The following is a 25409-nucleotide window of genomic DNA, read 5'->3' on the forward strand; positions in this document are numbered from 1 at the left end:
TAGGGTCCAAATTCGAGTACCATCACTTTCGAATTGTATAGAAACTGATATTCTTACACCAATTTTAATTGATTTGAATTGGTTCAACTTTTTACTAGTTTTATCATTCGATTTTACGAGTTGTTTGAACCAAAACATGACAAGTTCACTGGTTTTCAAATTAAACCAGAGCCAGAACAATCTGGTTTTTTCAACCATGCATGAGTGTAACCATTCAAGTCAATATGTAGAAGAAAGTCCTCCAAACTTTTAATGAATCTATGTAGTTCAAGACATGCATAAACTCACCTCTTAATGTCACTGTTCATATTCCATTAAATAAACAAAATTTAATAGTTATAGAAATATAATAAACCACTGCATCAGCATCAACTAAATAACTAAAAATGAAAATCTACATATCACAAAAGAACTCAAAAGATTGATTCCCTGTGCAAAGAATGCTTGACTATTGTTTCTAGTGTGAAGGGGAAAAAATAAATAATCAAAAGGAGAAGAATATCTGAATATGTGGATCAATAGTTTAGCAAGGAGTACTTTATCCTAAGTACAATTTTTCCTTTTTCTACTCCAAGCTTAGCACCTGTTACTAACCAATGACCAGGAATATCTTGCGGCCCTTTCGACATTTCTGTCATGTCAACAATTTTCGCTAGTTTTCCAATGTGTGCTGAACTATCTTCCTTTTTATCATCAGAAGGTTTCTTTGTCGATGACGATGAAGCACCGTCTGATTTGTGTGTAGCTGCCGGAGTGGAAGGGTTATGATCCCATACTGATCGCCTTATTGTGCATCCCGGTACCTTAGAGAAAAGTAGTTTGAGGTGTAGTACATTTTTGGCACCAAAATCCCAAACGCCGAGTTGGGCCCCGGTGACAATATGAACACCAGAGAGGTCTCCGATGTTAGTTTCAGTTATCTCAATTGGTGCAGTGCTTACGTGGGAGAAGTTCTTCCATTTGATTGGCTCAAACCAGCGGCTGTCTTGTTCTTCGGGACCTTGCCATTTGGGAGCACCTATGGCCATGTGTGCATCCCAGTGAGGTTGAAGGTTTTTTGGGAGTGACACTAAATGTTGCAAATGAATTGCGAGTCGGTTTTGTTTGTTGCCTTCTAGGCTCAGCCTTAGTCCAGTCACGGGCTTGCGTCCAACTGTTACCTGCAATGACAAGTCATGGTGTTGCCTCACTCACCTGTTGTCTATAGTTAACAGTATGCATATCCAAAATCCAAAGTAAATGATCTTTCAAAACTCACTCAAAAAATGTGATAAATGTGGGATCCTGAACTCAACTACTCAAACTTATAACCAAGTTGTATTCTAGTCTGTCATAAAGATTTGCCAAAATTTTGCTTTTCGCTGCTTAACTAAAAGAACACTCCTATTTTAAACAGTGTGTCCGACTCTATGTACTATGTAGCACTGATGCTTTTGATTGAATGTGTTCCGTGTCCGACCCTGACGCATGCGGTTACATTCAATCACTTCCTTTTATCAAATTATTACCAGTGTCTATGTGTTAGTGTTGTGTTTGTGTCGGTGCTTCATAGGTCGTATTGGTTTTTTGTGTATTTTCAACAGCGAAGACACAGGCAGAGTTTTAATCAAATTAAAATAGAACTTGTAATTTCTTACTTTTGTATCCTACCATGCTTCATTCTTACTTTTGTAGCTAGTTTCAGTTCAATTAAATAGAGATAGAATCATAGAATGACAATTTCAGCACTGATTCTATGTTCTGTGTTGTTAATAGTCCTCTTTAGACATAATTTGATAGCCATGTTAAAGAATATAGTAGGATTTAGTAAACAATACCTGATCTGGACTGATATAAAGCTTAGGTCCCATTAAGCTGAACTGAAGAGATTGACAGACAGGCTCTTTTCTTTGTAGATTATTCTGCTCTGGTGCCCAAACTCGAGTTATTTGGAAATCCAGGAAATATTGTAGGTCTTCAATAGGAGGTTTGTCTGCTTAATATAAAAGAGGGCCAATTATGTATACTTTGAAAAAAAATGTTAACATGCATTTTGTTATGCATGTCTAGAAATCGTCATGCATGGTGTTTACTGTTTACTATACCAGTTTTCAAAATATTATATTAATGGCAATCTCCTTTTTTTTGGTAAGCCATATGTAACTAACAAATCTTGCAGATAATGAAATACACACATTATCTGCTTTCACAATAATGACATACACGCCAATTGTAACTTCTCCATTTTGGTTGAGTTTGGAAGTGTTATAACTTTATTTAGCTTATGCAGCTAACATTTATTCCTAAGAATGTCTCATTGTAAATTCACAAAGTTTCAAACTGCTTTAAAAAGTATCCTGATTGATATTGCAGCTTATATTATGAGAAAGCTGATGATATTAACTGCTCCAAGGACTCGACAAGTTCATTACCCTAGAATAACTGTTGCCAGCAGTAATAAAACCAACTTCACAGCAATAATAATTGGATTAGAACTTACACTCCAGATATAGTTCAATTGCACGGGCCAAAAGCTTTACACCATGTACTTCTTCAAGAAGAGAAACGATGGGTGTAAACTTCATGTTAATGATGTCTGGTGCCAATTTTACAGTTTCCACCCATTTAGTATGACTTTGCTCAAGATCATCCCCTCCTCTCCTCCTAAAAATGACTGTAACATCCTGCAGCAACATTATGAAAATTATTTCACTGAGATTCGTAGAGTATGTACTAAATTAGTGACTAAATCATTTTCTGTTAATGGCTTATTTGAATTTATCTACTGGCATAAGCACTTGTGAGTTGTGAGATTGTTCGAAGAGCTTATGGAAACAGCTTATGACATCTTCATGAGATGTTTTCAACTTATTTTGATAAGCTCTCTGTGATAGTTTATGAAAACAGTCTATAGTTTATATTAAAACAGTTTGACTTTTTTTATCTTTTGTTAAGAAATAACTTATAGTTGCGTAAAAATAAAAAAGAAAGAAATAGCTTATAGCTTATACATAACATAAGCCCTTATATGATAAGCACTTAATTAAACTACTTATTCAAACAAGACTTAGAGAGAATGCAATTGCAATAAATAAATGCAAAAGGCTAAACCATGATGCATTTGCATAAAATAAATTAAGTTTCATAAATAATCAGAAGCAGAAAAGGTCTGTCTATTTTCTCGGTAATGGTGGGAAAGAGGTTACTTTTAATACTAACCTTCTCCTTGTACTTCAAAGCAGCAGGTCCAGATGTGTTTTTTGCATCAAGAAACCTATCATTTTCAATGTCCTTAACATAGTTCTCAATGTCTGGTGCAGACAAAGAAGATGATTGGTGCTGCCTAACATACACGACGTCTCTTCCACCAACTGTTGCAGATGTAACAATATGGGTACCATAATTCTCAATAAAACTGAGAAGCAAGGGCAAAATTTTCCAATTAGAACTTGACTCTGTCAATACCAACTAGCAAATAGAATATATAAACTCTTTCTTTTGGGATTTTTAAGGGGAAATGTGGGGGGAAATTGGATCAATCAACTAAGTCAGATTATATATATGCTTTGTGAAATCTTCATTGTCACAGTACTACAAAAATGAAAAATTCCATTGTCTTCTAGATGCTTATGTAGAAATATGCTCTTTCATTTGAAAGAAAGAAAAAAAAAAAAAAAAAAAACAGATTAAGAATCTGGAAAATACAAAGCACAATTTCTTTAACAAGATAACTAAATGACATTGATGACAAGTGAAGCATACAGAAATTCATTCACTATAACAATGTATTTGTCTCGGCCAGCCAGGAGTTTTCGTGTTATCATCAAACTAAAAATCTTAACCTGAACAATTCAGACAAAGTTATGGTCATTTGGAGTTTCAAAAACTCTTTAGTTTTTGGTCCGTTTCCTATGAAGAATAAACAGGATGATTGGCTCATGTAAGTGCATCCCAAGACTCTATAACTTTTAGAGTAGACTTCACTAAGAAATATTCAAGGGGTTGTATGACTTGAGCTCAAGTATACAGATTTATGTTTAAGAATATCAAGCCAAAACCATTTTCTGCATAAAAGGATAACTCAATACTATTACATTAATAAAAACAGTAAAACTTAGCTTACCTAGCCAAGGATGCTGGATCCCAAGAGTAAGGAACAGCGCGCCTGACTTCATCATTCAAAACCAAATTTTGTTTCGTTAATTTAACTTCAAACAGTGGAATGAAATATCCAACCATGGCAAGTGATTTGGTGGCTGCTGCATCAACCATCGAGGAGCCAGTGAAATTGAACATAGAATTGAAGCTTCCAAGTGGAATGTGTCCTTTTATGCCTGACCTCTCATTGAAATAGTTTGCCATCTGAAAAATTCAGTCATCCTTTATAAATGAATGCTACAGTAAAAATCATGAATAGAGTCTATAAATATAACCTTCGCAATACATCAAAGTGGCTTTAGAGTATCCATCTATATTCAATCAAATGAGGCTATTGACAGATTTCAAAACAAATCAACTATTGAGAACCATCCATTTGTTCGAACATTTAAAGAGGAAAAATATAGAAGACTGCACCATTCACATCCAAAATCATTTCTACTACTCCAAAATATGTGTTAACACTGGCATTATATCACTGGATTATATACTAAAATATCATCAATTTCTTCGCAAGATAGTATCGGACATAGACCTGGCCGCTCAAAGGAACTGTAAAACTATGAAACTCCCCATTGTTCTAAGCGAAACTAAAATTTCAATAATGCTCAAAGACACAAATATAGAAGTATCTTCTACAAGATATAATGAAAATTCAATCACCCAAATATAAACAATTTTATCATCCCCACCATTTTCCCATACTTTGGTGCATCAATCTTCGACTTATTATGCATTTAATAACAAATCGATGTTTCGTAAACTTTAAGAAGAATTTAAGTCAACCCTTGAATATTCTTTGAATGCCTCTCTCCATCCTTTAGAGCTAATATACTGCCATACTGTTTTTTCATATAAAAAAAGTAGCAGCAAAATAACATAACCACGGTAAGTAGAAACTTCTTTGGAAATTTGCAGAAGTTGCAAGATAAAATAAAGCTTTGATGGAGAGAGATAAAAACATAAAGTTAATGCATTGATGGCTCAGAGCTTGACTAAACGTTTCATAATTGTTCAATACCAATGCAGAGACTAATTCAAGTAAGATGCGCTGTTACCAAACTCACTGATAATGTTCTGCTTGACGAATTTGTGCCTTTATCATAACATAGTATGCTTGTTTTACGGATAGGCAAATGTTAGTAAGTTAGTGGTTATGTTAGTTTCCAGGATTTGAATCATGGACCAATGAAGCTACTTATGTACGTGGGGCTGTGACGTAGTTTGTTTAATGCCCCTTTAAATTGCAACAGGCCAATCACTTGCCAAAAATAAAATGCTGCTTAAGGGCATATGAGACCTAACTGGAATCATCTAACTCCTATGAAGCACGGGACACGACACGGACGACACCAATAATAATTTGAGAAAATGATATAATTCAGTGTAATCATAAGTGTTTGTGTCGTGTCGGTACACCGACGTGTGTCCGACACTGGGATACATCTAATCTGAGGAGTGTCCATGCTTCATAGTCTAACTCCTATTTCAGGAAAACTAGGGACCCAAAGGAATTAATCTGCTAAAACCATTCTTATCTAATCTAATTATGCATTGCACATTCCTAACGAAAAAACACAATTGATGCATCAATCTAGGACATGCTAAGGAACAGAAATCCTAAGTATTGAATTAAGCATTGCATTTAGAAAATACAATGCAACAAATTGAAGTCACAAACCAACCCACAAACTCACAAATAAAAGCAAAAACAACATAACAAACTCTATCTTCTAACATAGCATAGTAACTAACAACTAACATTAGCCTATAAAAAAAATAACTAAATAAACAAATAAGTAAATAAATAAAAATGGAAAATTTTCCTTTTTATAAGAAATTCCCATCTCAAGCAATCAACAAAACCAAATCAAAATCCAGAAAAAATAAAAATAAATAAATAGAAAGAAAACAATCACCTCTTGGAAACTACAAACAGGGGTTCTGAGAATACCACTTGTCCCATTAGAGAAATCAATGTCTGCAGAAACATCAGGAACAACAAGTTGTTGAGAAAGAACAAGATCCCTAGTATGTTGTTCATCAAGATGAACAAGTCTAGACCCAGGTGCACCTTTACAATAAAGAAGCCTAATATCTGATGTAACATCAAAACCACGACCCAAAGCTTGGATTGAGTTGATAAGAGTTGCAGAAAGAGAATCAGAAGAGTTTCTTGTTGAAGTTGAGTTTTCCATTCTATAGCATTTGTTATGGAAAAAAGTTGAGATTTTTAATAAGAAAATGAAGAGAAAAAAAGTGGGGTTGAATTGAATGAATGAATGAATAGGTTGGACTTTGTAGTAGCTGTTGGTGGTGAGGTTGTTGATGTTGTTCTTGTTTGTTCTAAAAGGGATTTCTTTGACTGTAACAACAATGAATAAATAATCAATTATTCTGAAAACGCGTTTTTTTGTAAGCTGGTAGGGACCATTGTCCATCCACATGGTTCAAAGAGGAGGCTTTCTCATTCATTTTGAATTTTGAATACTTTTTTTTTTTTTTTTCTTGTGAGTTTTTGTTGTGAGATTCTCAGTTGACTAATAATCCTTTTTGAGATGTGAGGTTTTTAATTCTTAAAATGAATTCTTAAAATGAATTCTTAAAATTCATTTTTAATTCTTAGGCTAGTTGATGCATTTTTTATTTGATTCGTCTTTTGCATTGAGAATCATGAGTTGAGCTTATTTGTGTTTTAAAAAAATTGAAATTTAATTATCAATTTTGTGTATAAATTATCATTATCACTCTTTTTCAATATTAGGATTATATACATATGATAAGTAATTCTTAAATTTTATAAATTCGTCAGTTTAATCTTTACTATTAAGATGTTATTATTATTTATTCAAAAAAAAAAAAAAATATTGGACTCTGAACTTCTAATTTTACTCCCTTACAGATTAGATAGCGAGTATGTAAAATAGTAACTAAATTTTTTTTTATCCCCTCACTCTTTTCTCATCTCCCGTGATTTTTTTTAATGAAATATCGTTCGTAAGTTAAAGTGCGAACATTTCCTTCACCCCAAAGATGTGTGTGAGATTGATTAATCAAGAGATCATGCACATAGATGCAATATCATGAGATTATGCACATAACTAGAATTGATCACCGGTTCATATTAGGAATATAATAATTAGCATTGATGTGTTTTTTCGTAATATTTTTGAGTTCGCACTCTAAGTAGCTAAATGTGTTCGAGTTCGCACTCTAGATAATGAACTATGTCTTTTCATAATATTGACGTTCATAGGGAGCGTGATGGGTGCAAACGTTAGGATTGGGATAAAAAAAATATATATGTCGTTCGCAACTTAAGTAGCGAGCAGGGTTTTTTGAATCTTTAATAATTTAGAATGATGCGCGAGAAACTATAGGGGGTGCGAAAAGAAGAACTCTTCGATTTTCGAGTGAAAAAGCTCCAAAGTTGGTGTCCAAGCTCAACCCTATGTGAGCTACAGACTTTTCAGACAAGCCCCTTTTTTTTTTTTGCGTAACAAGCCCACATAATTTATCATGTTTCCTTAGGTGAGAGGTTTGCCTTTGTTTGAGTAAACCCCTTTCACTAAGGTTTTGAAGCATTGAGGTGTTGGAAAATTTTATCTTGCGTCAACCCCACTTTTTTCTCTTCAACTTTCTAGGAATAGTGATATTTTTCATGATCCTTCAAATACCAAAGGAAAAATTGGAAGCAATGCATGTGGAAAAATTAAAAAACCAGAAACATGTCAATACATACATGTTTCAATTATACTGGTAGTATAGTATTACAATCTGTTACAACAACTGAGTAAAACAATCCCCCTAAAATGCTACTTATTTCCACACCCTATGTGATATGAGTTCCTTTGTTTTTTATGTGTAAAAATAATGACTTAATCAAGGATCAATATCTTTATCATGTGAGACAAAGTTAAAGTAATTAGAGTTAGTTAGACACTTATTAATAAAAAGGATGTTTTAGGAAAAGTTAAAGTTCCACTACCTAATCACTCAACTCAACACTTGCTCAATTATTTTCCTTGTATTTTCCATTCACCTTCCTTCATTCCCCAACTTTTCTTAGAAGTCTTTTGACAGTAATAATACATTCACTTTCTATGCCTATAAATACTGCTGTTATCATGTTTCCTTAGGTGAGAGGTTTGCCTTTGTTTGAGTAAACCCCTTTCACTAAGGTTTTGAAGCATTGAGGTGTTGGAAAATTTTATCGTGCGTCAATATTCAACTATGTAGACACAAGATATAAACTATTCATGTATCAATTGGTTCACAAAGTTGCAACAGCACCTATTCCTATATAAGTATTTGTGTATCAGCTTCTGATAAGAATTTATTCATATGTATCATATTAGACTCATAATTGTTGTAGCTAGTGTGAGGTCAGTTAAATTTCACATTGCTTAAAAAAGTGGAGGTCGAGACTTGAGCATATTTCAAAATGAATCAACATTCTAATATTGAATTTAAATTGGCTAATAGTAGTAGGAAATAGGAATAGTGATATTTTTCATGATCCTTCAAATACAAAAGAAAAAATTGGAAGCAATGCATGCCGAAAAATTTAAAAACCAGAAACATGTCAATACATACATGTTTCGATTATACTGGTAGTAGTATAGTATTACAATCTGGAAGTATAGCTAGTATTTCAACTGAGTAAAACAATCCCCCTAAAATGATACTTATTTCCACACTCTGTGATATGAGTTCCTTTGTTTTTTATGTGTAGAAATAATGACTTAATCAAGAATCAATATATCATGTGAGACAAAAGTTAAAGTTAAAGTTAGTGTTAGACACTTAATAATACAAAGGATATTTTAGGAAATGCTGAAGTTCCACTACCTAATCATTCAACTCAACACTTGCTCAATTATTTTCCTTGTATTTTCCATTCACCTTCCCTCATTCCCCAACTTTTCTTAAAAGTCTTTTGACAGTAATAATACATTCACTTTCTATGCCTATAAATACTGCTTTTTAACCAATCATATCCACATTTTCACTTCACTACTCAAAACACCATTTTCTTTTCTTCTTCTTCTTCTTCTTTTGTTCTCTCATCTCAAACTCTCTCAAGTGCCATGGCAACAAAAAAGAGCAAAGCCATAGGCATCGACCTTGGCACAACCTACAGTTGTATTGGAGTGTGGCAAAACAATCATGTTGAGATCATTCCAAACGACCAAGGAAACCGTATCACCCCTTCTTATGTTGCCTTCACTAACACAGAAAGATTAATAGGTGATGATGCTATAAACCAAATGGCCACAAATCCACAAAACACCGTGTTCGATGCCAAACGTTTGATTGGTCGTCGATTTTCTGATGAATTAGTTCAACAAGATATAAGGCTTTGGCCTTTTAAGGTTGTCCCTAACAACAAAGACAAACCAATGATTGTAATCACTTACAAAGGTGAAGAGAAACATATTTCACCTCAAGAGATATCTTCCATGGTTTTGTCTAAGTTGAAGGATGTTGCTGAAACTTATCTTGGTCATGAAGTGAAAGATGCTGTTATCACTGTTCCTGCTCACTTCAACAACTCACAGAGACAAGCTACAAAAGATGCAGGAAAAGTTGCTGGTTTTAATGTGATGAGGATCATCAATGAACCTACTGCAGCTGCTATTGCTTATGGTTTGGACAAGAAAAAGTGGAGAGAAGGTGAAAAGAATGTGCTTGTGTTTGATCTTGGTGGTGGAACTTTTGATGTTTCATTGGTGACAGTTGATGAAGGAATGTTCAAGGTTAAGGCTACACTAGGAGATACACATTTGGGTGGTGTTGATTTTGATAATAATTTGGTGAATCGTCTTGTGGGATTGTTTAAGAGAAAGTACAAGAAGGATTTGAACATCAGTGTGAATTCCAAAGCTTTGGGGAGGTTAAGGTCAGCATGTGAGAAAGCAAAGAGGTTACTTTCTTCAACTTCAGAGACAACCATTGAGCTTGATTCTCTTTGTGGAGGGATTGATCTACATGTCACTGTTACTAGAGCTTTGTTTGAGGAAATAAACAAGGACTTGTTCATAAAGTGCATGGAGACTGTGGAGAATTGTTTGGTTGAGGCAAAGATGAACAAAAACCAAGTTGATGAGTTTGTTCTTGTAGGAGGGTCTACTAGAATTCCAAAGATTCAACAACTATTGAAGGAAATGTTCAGAGTCAACGGAGAAGTCAAAGAGCCTTGCAAAAGCATTAATCCTGATGAAGCCGTGGCTTATGGTGCAGCAGTTCAAGCAGCAATATTGAATTTTGAAGGAGACAAGAAAATTGAAGACTTATTGTTGTTAGATGTTATGCCTTTTAGTCTTGGTATTGAAACTAAAGGTGGTGTTATGTCTGTTTTGATTCCAAAGAATACTATGATCCCTACAAAAAAGGAGAATGTTTTCTCTACAGCCTCTCGTAATCAAGATAGCGTTTCGATCAAAGTGTATGAAGGAGAACATGCTAAGACTGAGGATAACTTTTTTCTTGGAAAATTTGAGCTCTCAGGGTGTTCTTCATCACCTCGAGAGGTTCCAAATATCAATGTTTGTTTTGATGTTGATGTTGATGGTATTTTGGAGGTTACTGTTGAAGATGAGACAAAAGGGTTAAAAAAGAAGATGACTATCACCAATAAGGAGGGAAGATTGAGTCATGAAGAGATGAGGAGAATGATGAGGGAAGCAGAAAGGTATAAGGTAGAGGATGAGGATCTGAGGAAGAAGGTGAAGGCAAAGAATTTGTTTGAGAATTATGTTTATGAAATGAAGGAGAAAGTGAGGAAGTTTGAGAAAGTATTGGAGGAAACTATAGAATGGTTTGATAGAAACCAATTGGCTGAAGCTGATGAGTTTGAATTCAAGAAGCAGGAGTTGGAAAAGAATATGCAGTATCTCTAATTTTCATGCTATGCTATGTAGAAGTGTTTTAGAATAATTTTACACTTAAGAGTTTGAAGCAATGTAAAATAGTTTGAGCTTTGTTACTCAATTAGTGTTTATGAGATTCTGTCTACTTTATGGTTAATTTATGTACTGTATGTGAAATTACTTATGATATATGCAGTAAATGTTGGGTTTGTTAGACTTTTTTTTTTAATCAAATTAGTTTTCAAATAATTTATCAAAAAGGGTAAGTTGCTACTGCCATGACTTTAGTTTGTTCTTGTGCAACCGCAACCAACAATGTCCCATGAAATTTACCAGTCAAGAATGTTTCGACTGGAATAAGTGTTTTGCAAAATTTAAACCCTTCAATGCATGGCTTAAATGCTCAGAAGACGCGGTCAAATGACAAGTTTTCAGAGACTACCATCCATCTGTTATGTAAGGTGAAGTAAAATATTTGTCCCGTATCTGGTATAGTATCCGGGATAGCATTCATCCATCTAAGCAATAGATTGTATGACTCCTCCCAATCACTGAATGCTTTTGCCATGGTTTTCTATTTTACAATCCACCCCTTTCAATACGTTAAAGTTTAAGTCCTTATGCTGGGATTTATATGAACAATTGGAAGTACAATCTGTCAACAATATTGGAAGTATATTTAGCAGTCAAAAATTTGCCACGTAATTAATATGGTTACACTATACAAAAGTATTTGTAAATAGTTAAACTAAAATATGGTTTATATTTACCTCTTTATAGTAAAGAGTTGAACTACAATATTTATGAGTGTGGATAAAAAAGTCACATGAAGGTTGCATCACATTACTTTTGCATAGTCAGGGCCTCAGGTGTTGGAATATACTTTTGCAGAATAATATTCTGATTCTTATTCTTATTAGTAAGGCTGCATCACTTTTGTATAGTGTAGATAGCCTATTATCATGACAAATGAGAGATTCTTATTCACTGCTTGCAGCATGAAATATTGACAAGATAATGACATGGATCTTATTATCATCATGCTCATGTATGTTATGTGAAGTGACAAAGCAATGGCATGCGTTATTGCTTACTTAAATATATTTTTGTGGATGTACTTACTCATTTTTGGTAATCTGTTTGAAAAATACATCTATTTAGTAATAAGCTTGAAAAAATACACCAGTTTGGTAAAAAAAAAAAACAGTTTATTGCTTTCTGATGATGTTTGTGCAATAAAATCAACTTATTACAGTCACAATGTATCCACCACAAAAAAATGTCTTATGTGACTTTGATCACCAGTTACGAAAATTGAGTTGCATAGAAATACATATTTTAGAGATCGCTATCATAATATTAATGGCGAGAAATTAGCATGTGAAAATCATGTATGTTAGAGCATCAACTAGTAACATAAGAGAAATAGGAAATGTAAATCACAAACAATAAACTTGATCGTTTGGTTATGCAATTCGACAAAGTGTGACTATGTCTGCGACTATGGAGCAGTTGTATAGCTCTATATAATTACAAGAATGAATTAGGGTTTTCGCCTCACTCGCTACGCTCCCCCGCCGCCCCTTGCCCATGTGTCTATGAGCCATACTCAATAATGTAAAATCAGCTGATCAAATTTAATACAAAATAGATGTAGAAGTAAAAGAGACCTGATCAAACTGGCAATAGTAGCACGTGAAAGAAATACTTCACAAACACTTTTAAATTAAGACTATAACCATAATGATTAAATTATGCAAGTTTTTCAAGTAAATAGCTTTTGACAATGATGCTTATTTAAGTCTGCATGAGTGTGTTCCAGGATCATACTTTGGCCTACTGTCACACCGGCAGGAACATAGGCGTTGTGATTTCACGATGCATATTTGGACGTTTTGGAGGTGGCAAAACAAGAAATTTTGAGACGATATTGAGAAGCCGATGCAGCAGTCTGTCAGAGCTGCAGCCTGTAAGGGACTTGCTGTCCAACTGGTGTCATGTCAGAACTACTGCTAAAAATACACCAACTTCTGGTCGCGGGTCTGCTGCAAGAAAATGGAAAAAACCAGATGTGGGGGGTCGTTAAATGCAATGTATATGCAGTCCTTTTTCACCAACAAAATAGTTGTGGGACGAAAGAGGTGAATTCATCTGAGCAAAAACCTTGCACAAGGATCAACTCCTTTCTCCAAAAGAGGCGGAAGCTATGGCGCTTAAAGAAGCTTTAATTTGGTTACATGAAAAAGGATTCCAACGAGCTACCATCGAGTTGGATTGCAAAATCTATCCGGTGTTACCGAGTTTGCCACCATTTTACGCTTTGGTAATGCTTTCTTGAATATTAACCAAAACTCATTAACTTGGCAGGTGGTATGATTTTGAAATATGTTTTGCTTATATTTAACTCATTAATTTGGTAATAGTTTCGGTTCACTTTTGATTCTAGTGATCTGTATGAATGTTGTTAGTTTTAAGTGATGAACATTACTATCTATATGTACATACAACTATTGAGTATTATATATAGGTTTAGTATAAGAAATATTTGAGTCTGATATTTATAAATGGGTTAATAGTGTTCTTTTTATTTCTTGAATTTATTTTTCTTAAATGTGAAAAATAGAGACATACTTTGGGCTTGGTTTCACTGCTAAGGAATGCTATTTTAGTTGGTTACAATATAAACAATCAATGTTAATTCTTTTATGCAATTCCACCCTCATTATATGCAATTAAATCATTTTCTTATTCTATTTATCAGTATAGTTTTATCTTTGTTATTTTTAGGCTTATGTGTATTTCCACTCAAAAATCATTTTCAATAATTTCACTTAATTAATTGTAACCGTAAGTAGTTGATTGCACTGCACGGTACACAATATCATCACAAAGTAATAAACCCAACATTTCTTGCATAGTATACCATTAAGCAATTTCACTTACAAGACTTAAATTAACCATAGACTAGAACAGATAATCTCATAGACATTAGACACTAGTTGAGTAATGAAGCTCAGCTATTTTACATTGCTTCAAACTCTCTAGATAATCTTTTACCTTGAATCATAATTAGAGAAACTGCATAATATTTTCCAATTCCTGCTTCTTGAATTCAAACTCATCAATTTCAGCCAATTGGTTTCTATCAAGCCATTCTATAGTTTCCGCCACTACCTTCTCAACCTTCTTCACTCTCTCCCTCATTTCATAAACATAATTCTCAAACAAGTTCTTTGCTTTCACCTTCTTCGCCGCCTTTTCATCCTCTACCTTATACCTCTCTTCATCCCTCACCATCCTCCTCATCTCTTCAGAACTCAATCTTCCCTCTTTGTTGATGATAGTAATCTTCTTTTTCAACCCTTTTGTCTTATCTTCAACAGTAACCTCCAAAATACCATCCACATCGACATCAAAACATACATTTATATTTGGAACATTTCTAGATAATGAAGAACACCCTGAGAGATCAAATTTTCCAAGAAAAAAGTTATCCTCGGTCTTAGCGTGTTCTCCTTCATACACTTTGATACAAACATTATCTTGATTATGAGAGAATGTAGAGAAAACACTCTCCTTTTTTGTAGGGATCATAGTATTCTTTGGAATCAAAACAGACATGACACCACCTTTAGTTTCAATACCAAGACTAAGAGGCATAACATCCAACAGCAACAAGTCTTCGATTTTCTTGTCTCCTTCAAAATTCAATATTGCTGCTTGAACTGCTGCACCATAAGCCACAGCTTCGTCAGGATTAATGCTTTTGCAAGGCTCTTTGACTTCGCTGTTGAGTCTGAACATTTCCTTTAATAGTTGTTGAATCTTTGGAATTCTAGTAGATCCTCCTACAAGAACAAAATCATGAACTTCATTTTTACTAATTTTTGCCTCAACCAAACACTTTTCAACAATCTCCATGCACTTTTTGAATAAGTCCTTGTTTATTTCTTCAAACAAAGCTCTAGTAATGGTGACATGTAGATCAATCCCTCCACTTAGAAAGTCAAGCTCAATGGTTGTCTCTGAAGCTGAAGAAAGTAGCCTCTTTGCTTTTTCACATGCTGACCTTAACCTCCCCAAAGCTTTGGAATTTTCGCCGATGTTCAAATCCTTCTTGTACTTTCTATGAAACAATTGAATAAGACGGTTCACCAAATTGTTATCAAAATCAACACCACCCAAATGAGTATCTCCCATTGTGGCCTTAACCTGAAACATTCCTTCATCAATGGTCACCAAGGAAACATCAAAAGTTCCACCACCAAGATCAAACACAAGCACATTCTTCTCACCTTCTATCCACTTTTTCTTGTGGAAACCATAAGCAATAGCAGCTGCAGTAGGCTCATTGATGACCCTCATCACATTAAAACCGGCAATTTTCCCTGCATCTTTTGTAGCTTGTCTCTGTGAGTTGTTGAAGTAAGCTGGAACAGTGATAACAGCATTTTTCACTTCATGTCCCAAATAAATTTCAGCAACATCCTTCAACTTAGACAAAACCATAGCAGATATCTCTTGAGGTGAAAAATGTTTCTTTTGGCCTTTGTAAGTGACAACAATCATGGGTTTGTCTTTGTTGTTTGGGACAACCTTAAAAGGCCAAAGCTTCATATCTTGCTGTACAGATTGGTCAGAGAATCGACGACCAATCAAACGTTTGGCATCAAAAATGGTGTTTTGAGGATTTCTGGCTAATTGTTTTATGGCAGCATCGCCTATTAACCTTTCGATGTCATTGAAGGCGACATAAGAAGGGGTGATGCGGTTTCCTTGGTCGTTTGGAATGATCTCAACACGATTGTTTTGCCACACTGCAATGCAGCTATAGCTTGTACCAAGGTCAATGCCTATGGCTTTGCTTTTTGTTGTTGCCATGACACTTGAGAAACAAAAGCAGAAAAATGGTGTTTTGGGTAGTGAACTCAAAATGTGAATGTGATTGATTAAAAAGTACTATAGTATTTATAGGCATAGAAAATGAAAGTATTGTTACTATCAGAAGACTTTTTCAGAAAAGTTGGTGAATGAGGAATGTATGGAAAATATACAAGGAGGATAATTGGGCAAGTGTTGAGGGATTGGGAAGTGGAGGATTTGACAATTTCCAAAGAACTTCAGAATTCAAGACAACATTGGAAGATTAAGCATATTTATTGTGAGGCGAACCGATGTGCGGATATATAGGCCAACATTGGTTGCTTCCATGATATTGGTTTTTAAGTGTTAGAAAATGATGTTAGGGGTGTGGTTTTCCCTCCTTCGAGTACTGTTTTTCTTTTTTAGGTTTAGGCCCCTTTGTATAAAAAAAAATAAAAAATTACTCAATATTCAAGACAACTAGAACATCGACCCGTGCGGTGGACGGGTCTAATTAACCGTAAGATATATAATGATTAAATAAGATATGATAATTTCAATAATGTAAGGTATATGAAAAAAGTTGAGTAACATTAAACGATAGTTCAACAATAATTTTGGATAATTATTCATACAAAGAAAATTATGTTATATTACGGGAGACTTCCTTATATACCACATTTGAAGTTTTAGTCGTATTTTCACCGTCGTCATCGATGATCAATATTTTTAATCATTTTCTAGAAGTAACTCTTGAAATTGCAACATACAACTGACCATGTGAAAACACTGGCGACGAAAGATATATCCCAACATGCTTTAAAGATTGTCCCTGACTCTTATTAATAATCATCGCAAAAGAAATCATTATAGGAATTTGTCTCCGTTGAAATTTAAAAGGAATTCTCACGTCAGATGGTGTCAGAGAAAATATAGGTATGAAAACCTGATCACCAATATTACTTCCTGAAATAATTTTTCCTTCAATAGCACGTTTTCTCAATCTCGTAATAATAAGTCTTGTTCCATTGCATAATCCTAATTTTTTATCCAAATTCCTTAATAGCATAACTGGAACTCCAACTTTAAGTCTCAACTTGTGATTTGGAAGTCCCGACGTAGAAATCGTGTTAAAAAATTCGGGAGTATGAACATCATCCACTGTTTGACCGTCAACATTTTGTGTGAGTGGAGTATCATAACTCAAATATGTTTTTTCTTCACCAGAAATTAAATCCAACATATAATCATTTATTGTGTCGACTATTGAATTTTTAGGAGCTAGTATAGCTCTATTTTGGAAATACGTTATATCGTTCATGTTTTGTAAACGTTGGGGATATGTGCTTTCAACGAAAGAAGCAAGAGGATCACCTGAATTTGGAATCAATAAATCTGATAGAATGTCAAGTTCTAAATCATTGTCGTTTTCATCTCCAATTTCTCCATCGCCAACACCCAAAACCCATTCAGAAAACAATCTTCTTTGTTCAACGTCTACACTCGAAACACCACCGAGAAGCCTCATGTTTTTACTTAATGTTAAAACTTCACAAAAAATTTCAAAGAACCGAAGAATTAAGAACAACTTCTGGCCTTGTACTTTGGGTATTACTGGTAGAATTTGTCTAAAATCTATGCCAAAAACAACAACTTTTCTACCGAAGGAAATGTGTTTATTTTTTTCATCAACAGACTTGAGAATATCTTTTAAAGTTTGATCAACAGTTTCGAAACAGTGTTTGTGCATCATTGGTGCTTCATCCCATATAATGAGCTTTGCTTTTTGTATTAATAGCGTCAATGGGCTTTTAGGAACTATGGTACATGTTGAAAACTCGTCAACATTTAGAGGAATACAAAATCTTGAATGTGTTGTTCTACCGTCAGGTATAAGAAATGTAGCGATCCCAGTTAAGGCAACTGTTAAAACTATTTCACCTTTTGAGCGTAATGCGACTGACATGGCCCTCCAAATAAATGTCTTCCCTGTACCGCCATAACCACAAAGAAAAAACACACCAGGTTTGTTTTTGTTAACTCTTGTCATGATTGTGTCATATACTTTATGTTGCTCTGAAGTCATAGTTGACATCAATCTAACATGTTCCTCAGCTAATGATTATTTGTTATAATTCAATTCGTCGTGTATTAAACTACTTTGTATATCAGGAACTAATGATGTGTCTGCTCTAGACATTGAATGATAATCTTTTAAACTCTTCCCACAACTACGGAAAATCATCTCAATATCTGCTAGTGCATATTGTATCAATTGATCATCGATTAATATTAAATCTGCAATGTTAAAATCAAAATAATGAATGTGATTAGTGACATGACTATGGTTGTGTTTGGTTGTATTGCAAAAAAAATTGATTTAGCAGAATTGAGTTTGAAAGATTTGATTTTGGTTAAAAGTGAGTTAAACAAAATTGATTTATGTTTGGATACATTAACGTAAAAATAAAGGGTATTTATAAAAAATATCAATTATTTTTCCATTAATTTTTTTTGACAAAATTCTTTTTCCAATTTTAAAAAACTACAATTTAATAAACTGCATAATAAATAATTTAAAAAGTGATATAAGTAAGGTTACATGAGACATTGAAATGTGAAAGATGGTTTTTTTTTTAATAGATTTCAATATTGTTGAAGGTGTTATAGTATGAGAATATATATATATATATATATATATATATATATATATATATATATATATATATATATATATATATATATATATATATATATATATATATAACTTTCCAAATCACATGTGATAATAATTTTCCAAATCTCACATGATAATTATTCTCTAAATTTATGATCCGGTAGAAAAAAAATCATTGATCAGAAAAGACATAAAAAAATTTCGTGATGAATAATATAGTCAACAATAATTTTGATATACGTTCAAAAAAAATAATTTTGATATGATATACTTTTAAAATTGATGGTGCTTATCAATTATTGCACATAATTTTAATCACAATTGGTATACTTGCCATAGTGGTTCGAAATATTGTCTTGTATTAAAGGATTGCAGGTTCGAATCCTAGTTAAGACAAAATTGTATTATTTTTTAATAAAAATTGCATGATAAAATGGAGGGAAAACCGGACAAACAAATTAGGGTTTAGAGTTTGATTGTGTATACAAACTTATAACTAGTAGAATTTGTCTAAAATCTCCGCAAAAAATAACAACTTTTCCACCGAAGGGAACATGTTTATTTTTTTCATCAACAGACTTGAGAATATATTTTAAAGTTCGATCAACGACTTTGAAATAGTGTTTGTGCATCATTGGTGCTTCATCTCATATAATGAGCTTTGCTTTTTGTATTAATAGCGCCAAAGGGATTTTAGGAACTATGGTACATGTTGAAAACTCGTCAACATTTAGAGGAATACAAAAACTTGAATGTGTTGTTCTACCGCCAGGTATAAGCAATGCAGCGATCTCACTTGAGGCAAATGTTAAAACTATCTCACCCTTTGAGCGTAATGCGGCTGACATGGCCCTCCAGATAAATGTCCTCCCTATACTGCCATAACCATAAAGAAAAAACACATCAGGTTTGTTTTCGTTAACTCTATCATGATTGTGTCATATACTTTACGTTGCTCTGAAGTCATAGTTGACATCAATCTAACATGTTCCTCAGCTAATGATTTTCTGTTATAATTCAATTCGTCGTGTATTAAACTATTTTGTACATCAAGAACTAATAATGTGTCTGCTCTAGGTATTGGAGGATAATCTTTTAAACTCTTCCCACAACTACGTAACATAACATCATCTCACTATCTGCTAGTGCATACTGTATTAATTGATCATCGGTTAATATTAGCAATGTTAAAATCAAAATAATGAATGTGATTAGTGACATGACTATGGTTGTGTTTGGTTGTATTGCGAAAAAAAAATTGATTTAGCAGAATTGAGTTTGATAATAACTTTCCAAATCACACATGATAATAATTTTCCAAATCACACATGATAATAGCTTTCCAAATCTCACATGATAATTATTCTCTAAATTTATAATCCGGTAGAAAAAAAAACCTTGATCAGGAAAGACATAAAAATATTTCGTGATGAATAATATAGTCAACAATAATTTTGATATGATATACTTTTAAAATTGATGATGTTTATCAATTATTGCACATAATTTTAATCACAATTGGTATACTTGCCATATTGGTTGGAAATATTGCTTTGCATTGAAGGGTTGCGAGTTCGAATCCTAATCAAGACAAAATTGTATTATTTTTTAATAAAAATTGCAAGATAAAATGGAGGGAAAATAGGAAAAACAAATTAGGGTTTAAGGTTTGCTTGTGTATACAAGCTTATAATATAAAAGATATAAAAGATATTTAGGGTCATGCTAAACGGTGCCCCCGGGGCACTTGTTAAGCATACTTAAAAAGGAAATAAAAAATAAAATTTATATTGAAAAGACAACTTTTTGTACTTTTGAGGCATTAAATGCACATATTTCGAGACAAAATTTCCATTTTAACATGCTTAACCAATGCCCCGGGGGCACTGTTTAGCATTTTCCTTTTTATATTTATTTTACTAAGTCGTTTTATTTTTTTAATATATATTTTGTTAACATTGATGGCAGTTGTCTAGATGACCTTGTTCGAGCTGGATTTTGAGGACTTCTTCGTCACCCTTTGAAGCCTGGATCATAGGCTTCTCTGGGTTCCTCTCCGGATCTTTTCCGACATCCTTCATGTCGAGCTACATGTGATTTATCAAGGGTTGTTATTGGCTAATCAGCTTCAATACAACAAAGACATTATAGAGACTCTCTCCTATGTGTTGATATCATTAATGTTCAAACTCCTATATTTCAATAAGTATGCTACTCTGATTCAAGATATAAAATATATCTTTCATCTTCATTGGCAAGTGCGTATTGTCACATCCTTCGGGAAGGAAATACTTGTGCTGACTTTCTTGCTAAACTTGGAGCCTCTTCTGACTTAGATCGTTTGGTTCATCACACCCCTCGCATGACCTAACGGAGCTCATCTTCAGAGACTCTACTAAAACTTGGTTCTAGAGAGTGTAGTTTTTTCTTTTTTATTTAGTTTGTAAAAATGGAAATACTGAACACCAAATTGTTTAAAAAGAGAAAATAAAAATAGTCTTAGTTACTTCTTTATCTTTAACTTATTTTTTGAGATATATAACGTGTTAGATTGGTCCCTTAACTTAAAAAATAAATTTCATCTTCTAACTGTATCATAATTTCGTCATGTAATTTATGTTGATATTTTTATGTAACACCTTGTTTCAATTTTTTTTTAAGTAACCAATAGGTAGGCATATGTTTTTTTATAATGTATATAAATTTTATTTTATTTTGGTGGTAATGTATATAAATTTTTTAATGGAACATAAATGTTTTCACATATACTATATAAAAAAAAATATATGTTTTCATACATAAAAAATAGTTTTTTTGGACAAACATGTTTTCTTTAAAATATTTTTTGTGTTGTTTATAGGAATTTTGTGAAAAATCAGTTAAACTTTTTTTTATAAAATACTTCCTTCATTTTAAATTACTTGTCGTTTTAGAAAAAAAAATTGTTTCAAATACTTTGATAATTCAAGGTTATATTCTGTCTATTGTACCCTCATGTAAATTTCAAATATTTAAGAGTATAATTGTAGAAACCGAAAAAAATTTAATATATATTTGGAAAACTAAAGTTTTTTTATAAAAATGTTTTGGTACATAACATATTAATTTTTTTTGTACATAACATATTAAATTTATTGGAAAGAGAAAGTGTGTGAAAAAATTATTGGTGAATTAAAATAAGGGTATAATAGGAAAATAAGATGCAAAAATACATTTTCTTAATTTTTTTTATTTTTTTCTAAAACGACAAGTAATTTGAAACGGATCTAGTATAATTTTTATCAAAGTAAACAAGCATAAAATAACCTCTATTTTATATAAAAAATCCTTTTTTTTTTTTGTGAAGTATTTTTATATAAAATCTTTAAAAAATACTGATCTCTAAATCGGTCAAAATTACTTATTTTTTTAATGTGTGTGTGTTAGTGTTAAGTTTAACAAGAGTTGTTATTCCTCTGTCTTTCACTCTTGGCTTCATTCATCTTCTTCAACTCCAAATTTCAAATCCCAAACAAAACCCTAACACAAAATTTCTCAATCGACAACATGGAGAGGCTTCAACGAATGTTCGCAGGTGCAGGTGGAGCCCTAGGTCATCCACCACCAGATTCCCCAACCCTAGATTCCTCCGAGCAAGTCTACATCTCCTCCCTCGCTCTTCTCAAGATGCTTAAACACGGTAAAGTTTCCTTTTTTTTTAACCTAATCAATTCATGGGTTATTCAATTTCAAAATTAGGGTTATTAGGGTTTCATAAATTAACTATTTTTAATGATAATAGGTAGGGCTGGTGTTCCTATGGAGGTTATGGGTTTGATGCTTGGTGAATTCGTGGATGAGTATACTGTTCGTGTTGTTGATGTGTTTGCAATGCCACAGAGTGGAACTGGTGTTAGTGTTGAAGCTGTTGATCATGTTTTTCAGACTAATATGCTTGATATGCTTAAACAAACTGGAAGGTATTTTATTTTTATTTTGAAATTTTAATTGTGTGTTCTTTGTTTTTGGTTAGATTTATGAGTTTATTCATGTTTTTTTTGTTGCTTGATTGTGTTGCAGACCTGAGATGGTTGTTGGTTGGTATCATTCACATCCTGGATTTGGCTGTTGGTTGTCTGGTGTTGACATCAATACACAACAGGTTCTACTATGATCCTTGTGTTTTATGTCTTGTTTTTGTATCTAATATTGCTCACTCCATAGTATTTGTGTGTCGCGTGATCTCTGCTATTTTAGATTTTAATGATTTTTATAACTTTTGACAATAGGTTTGGATTCATCGCTTTACTTTCGTTGGCTTTGTGGAATCTCTTTGATGTGAATAAACTTTTCAAATTTTTTTTCCTTTCTATTTGAGGATGTTGTGTTGGATGTGTGGTAAGACTGGACGAGATAGGGTTAGAAATCACAACATTAGATAGAGTTGGGGTAGCACCTATAGTAGAAAAGATGGTGGAAAGTGGAAACTAGGCTTTGGTGGTTTGGGCATGTAGAGAGAAGACCTGTGTAGATTTTGTAGTAAGGAGAGTAGATCAGATGGAAGCTACACTAGAGGCATAGGAAGACCTTGAAAAACTATAAGAGAAACTATTTAGTAAGATCTAGAGATTAACGAGTTGGATACAAATATGGTATATGATAGTGCATTATGACGTCATTTGTTCCATGTAGCCGACCCCACTTAGTGGGATAAGGCTTGTATTTTGTTGAACACTCTTTTTGGCTACTAATTTACTCTTCGTTTTGGAAGAGTTATGTGGAAAGGACAATAGTTAAATGATTTCTTTCTTAAATTACAGGAAAAGAGAACAATATAGCATCCCAACTTTGCCACCCTACTAGACTAACCCTCAGATTATAACTACTCTGATTTTATGAACCTATTATCAGTCTCATCAAAATTGCCAACATGGTTTTGGTTGTTTGCTCGTTTATGGTATATACACAAATGCCTATATTATGTACTGCTGTATCTGCATATGGTTAGTTCCCCCTAGTAGTTCACAGCATACAGAGTATTCTCTGTGCTGTCTTACTGTAAAATGAGTTTGATTAATTGAAATTAGTGTCATGGAATGCACTGCCTGGTGCCAACTAATGGCTATTTTGTAATGGTTAGAATTACTCTTGTTTCTTTTTAGCTATTTGTCCGTGCTTCTGGTTAAGTAAATTGCTCGTGTCCTGCAGAGTTTTGAGGCTTTGAATCAGCGAGCAGTGGCTGTAGTTGTGGATCCAATTCAAAGTGTTAAAGGAAAAGTGGTGATTGATGCTTTTCGATTGATCAATCCACAAACAATGATGCTTGGACAAGAACCAAGGCAGACAACATCCAATCTGGGGCATCTGAATAAACCATCCATTCAGGTATGTAACTCAAACCCTTTTATCTTTTTGACACGTTTACTATTGTTTTGGAGGCATTTATTTTGCAATTCATTTTACTAGTTCTGACCTATCTATATCACCCCCCTTTAGGCATTAATCCATGGGTTGAACCGGCATTATTATTCCATAGCCATCAATTACAGGAAGAATGAACTTGAGGAGAAGATGTTGCTTAATCTTCACAAGAAGAAATGGACCGATGGTTTGACACTTAGGCGATTTGATACACATTCCAAAACTAATGAACAGACTGTTCAGGTAATTTAAGGATGCAACATGTAAGGTGGATTGTTGCCTATTTGATTAATCCATTAATCTTGCTGCATAATTTTCTTATTCCAATTTTTTAGATGTGAAAACTGACCATGTATAATTAGTAGATTAGGGCCCTATTTGGATAAATAACTTAGTTAAATGCTTATAGCATAAACACTTATAATATAAGTGATTATGTATAAGCTATTTCTATAACAACATATCAAATAAAGTCAATCGATTTTCATAAAGTTATAAGTTGTTTTTATTAGCTATCATGGAGAACTTATGGAAATAAGCTAAAAACAGGTTATGGATATGTCATAAACAATTTTCACAAGCTCTCAAATAATCTCACAAGTTTTATGAATCCAAACAATTACTAGATACTAATAGATCTCAATTGATTTGAAATATAGGAAATGCTGAGCTTAGCTACCAAATACAACAAGGCTGTCCAAGAGGAAGATGAGCTGTCCCCCGAGAAGCTTGCAATAGCGAATGTGGGTAGACAAGACGCGAAGAAGCACCTTGAAGAGCATGTCTCAAACTTGATGTCTTCTAACATCGTTCAAACTCTTGGAATGATGCTTGATACTGTTGTCTTCTAGAGCTGTCATTTTGGACCTTCTGGTTAATCTAGCATGTTAAAGAGACAAATTATTATTTACTCAGACTATATTTGAATACAATGTATTCTTTTGGACGTGCTGAAAAGGTCAAGAAAGTAAAACTTAGCACTTAGTTTCTATGGTGTCTCCGTCTCCCTCGGTGTTACTTGTAATACTTTAATTGTATAATATTGCAGGATTTTATGTTCAGGTATGTTTTAAAATACCATATAAAATTCTTAATATTACATGAAGAAATATCGAAATATATCGGTAGTCTCTTGTGAACACAGCAAGGTCTAAATTAAGCCACATTTATCTAAGACGTGGTCTTGAAACTTAGATGTGGGATTAGATTACTTGAACATAGACCGCAACATGTGCAGTGTAGTTGAAGCTGTTGGCATTGATTCTTCAACACACTGAATGAGATTTTAATGGGTATTTGCATATTCTTTCTTTGAAAGAAAACGAAAGAAACAAAGAAACCAAGTTCTCTTAAATGTGATGCCCTAATGTCTGCAATACGCAGACATGCGATACCATGAGGCGGCAAATCCATCATCTGGAGCATAACTTAACAAGGTAATTTGCACCCCAAATCCTTGA

At 33.4% G+C, this 25409-nt stretch overlaps 4 protein-coding genes across 4 annotated transcripts; 2 read left to right on the forward strand and 2 right to left on the reverse strand.

The window, feature by feature from the left end:
• Positions 1–227: 227 nt before the first annotated feature.
• LOC123896538 (MACPF domain-containing protein CAD1) lies at positions 228–6518 on the reverse strand. The gene is made up of 6 exons (XM_045946914.1): positions 6057–6518; positions 4103–4341; positions 3199–3394; positions 2480–2663; positions 1818–1972; positions 228–1160 (listed from the first exon to the last, which is right to left on the reverse strand). The coding sequence occupies exons 1-6, from the start codon at positions 6333–6335 to the stop codon at positions 516–518; spliced, it is 1698 nt and encodes a 565-aa protein (XP_045802870.1). The 5' UTR covers positions 6336–6518; the 3' UTR covers positions 228–515.
• A 1762-nt stretch (positions 6519–8280) lies between these two features.
• LOC123894880 (heat shock 70 kDa protein-like) lies at positions 8281–11225 on the forward strand. The gene has a single exon (XM_045944974.1). The coding sequence runs from the start codon at positions 9228–9230 to the stop codon at positions 11037–11039; it is 1812 nt and encodes a 603-aa protein (XP_045800930.1). The 5' UTR covers positions 8281–9227; the 3' UTR covers positions 11040–11225.
• Positions 11226–14078: 2853 nt separating this feature from the next.
• LOC123896364 (heat shock 70 kDa protein-like) lies at positions 14079–15890 on the reverse strand. The gene has a single exon (XM_045946760.1). The coding sequence runs from the start codon at positions 15888–15890 to the stop codon at positions 14079–14081; it is 1812 nt and encodes a 603-aa protein (XP_045802716.1).
• A 6047-nt stretch (positions 15891–21937) lies between these two features.
• LOC123898401 (26S proteasome non-ATPase regulatory subunit 14 homolog) lies at positions 21938–25010 on the forward strand. Its single transcript, XM_045949336.1, has 6 exons — positions 21938–22228; positions 22331–22508; positions 22609–22690; positions 23737–23913; positions 24025–24192; positions 24609–25010. The coding sequence occupies exons 1-6, from the start codon at positions 22096–22098 to the stop codon at positions 24798–24800; spliced, it is 930 nt and encodes a 309-aa protein (XP_045805292.1). The 5' UTR covers positions 21938–22095; the 3' UTR covers positions 24801–25010.
• The last annotated feature ends 399 nt before the right edge of the window (positions 25011–25409 follow it).

The sequence above is a fragment of the Trifolium pratense genome, linkage group LG7 (genome assembly GCF_020283565.1).
Source record: "Trifolium pratense cultivar HEN17-A07 linkage group LG7, ARS_RC_1.1, whole genome shotgun sequence".
NCBI lineage: Eukaryota > Viridiplantae > Streptophyta > Magnoliopsida > Fabales > Fabaceae > Trifolium > Trifolium pratense.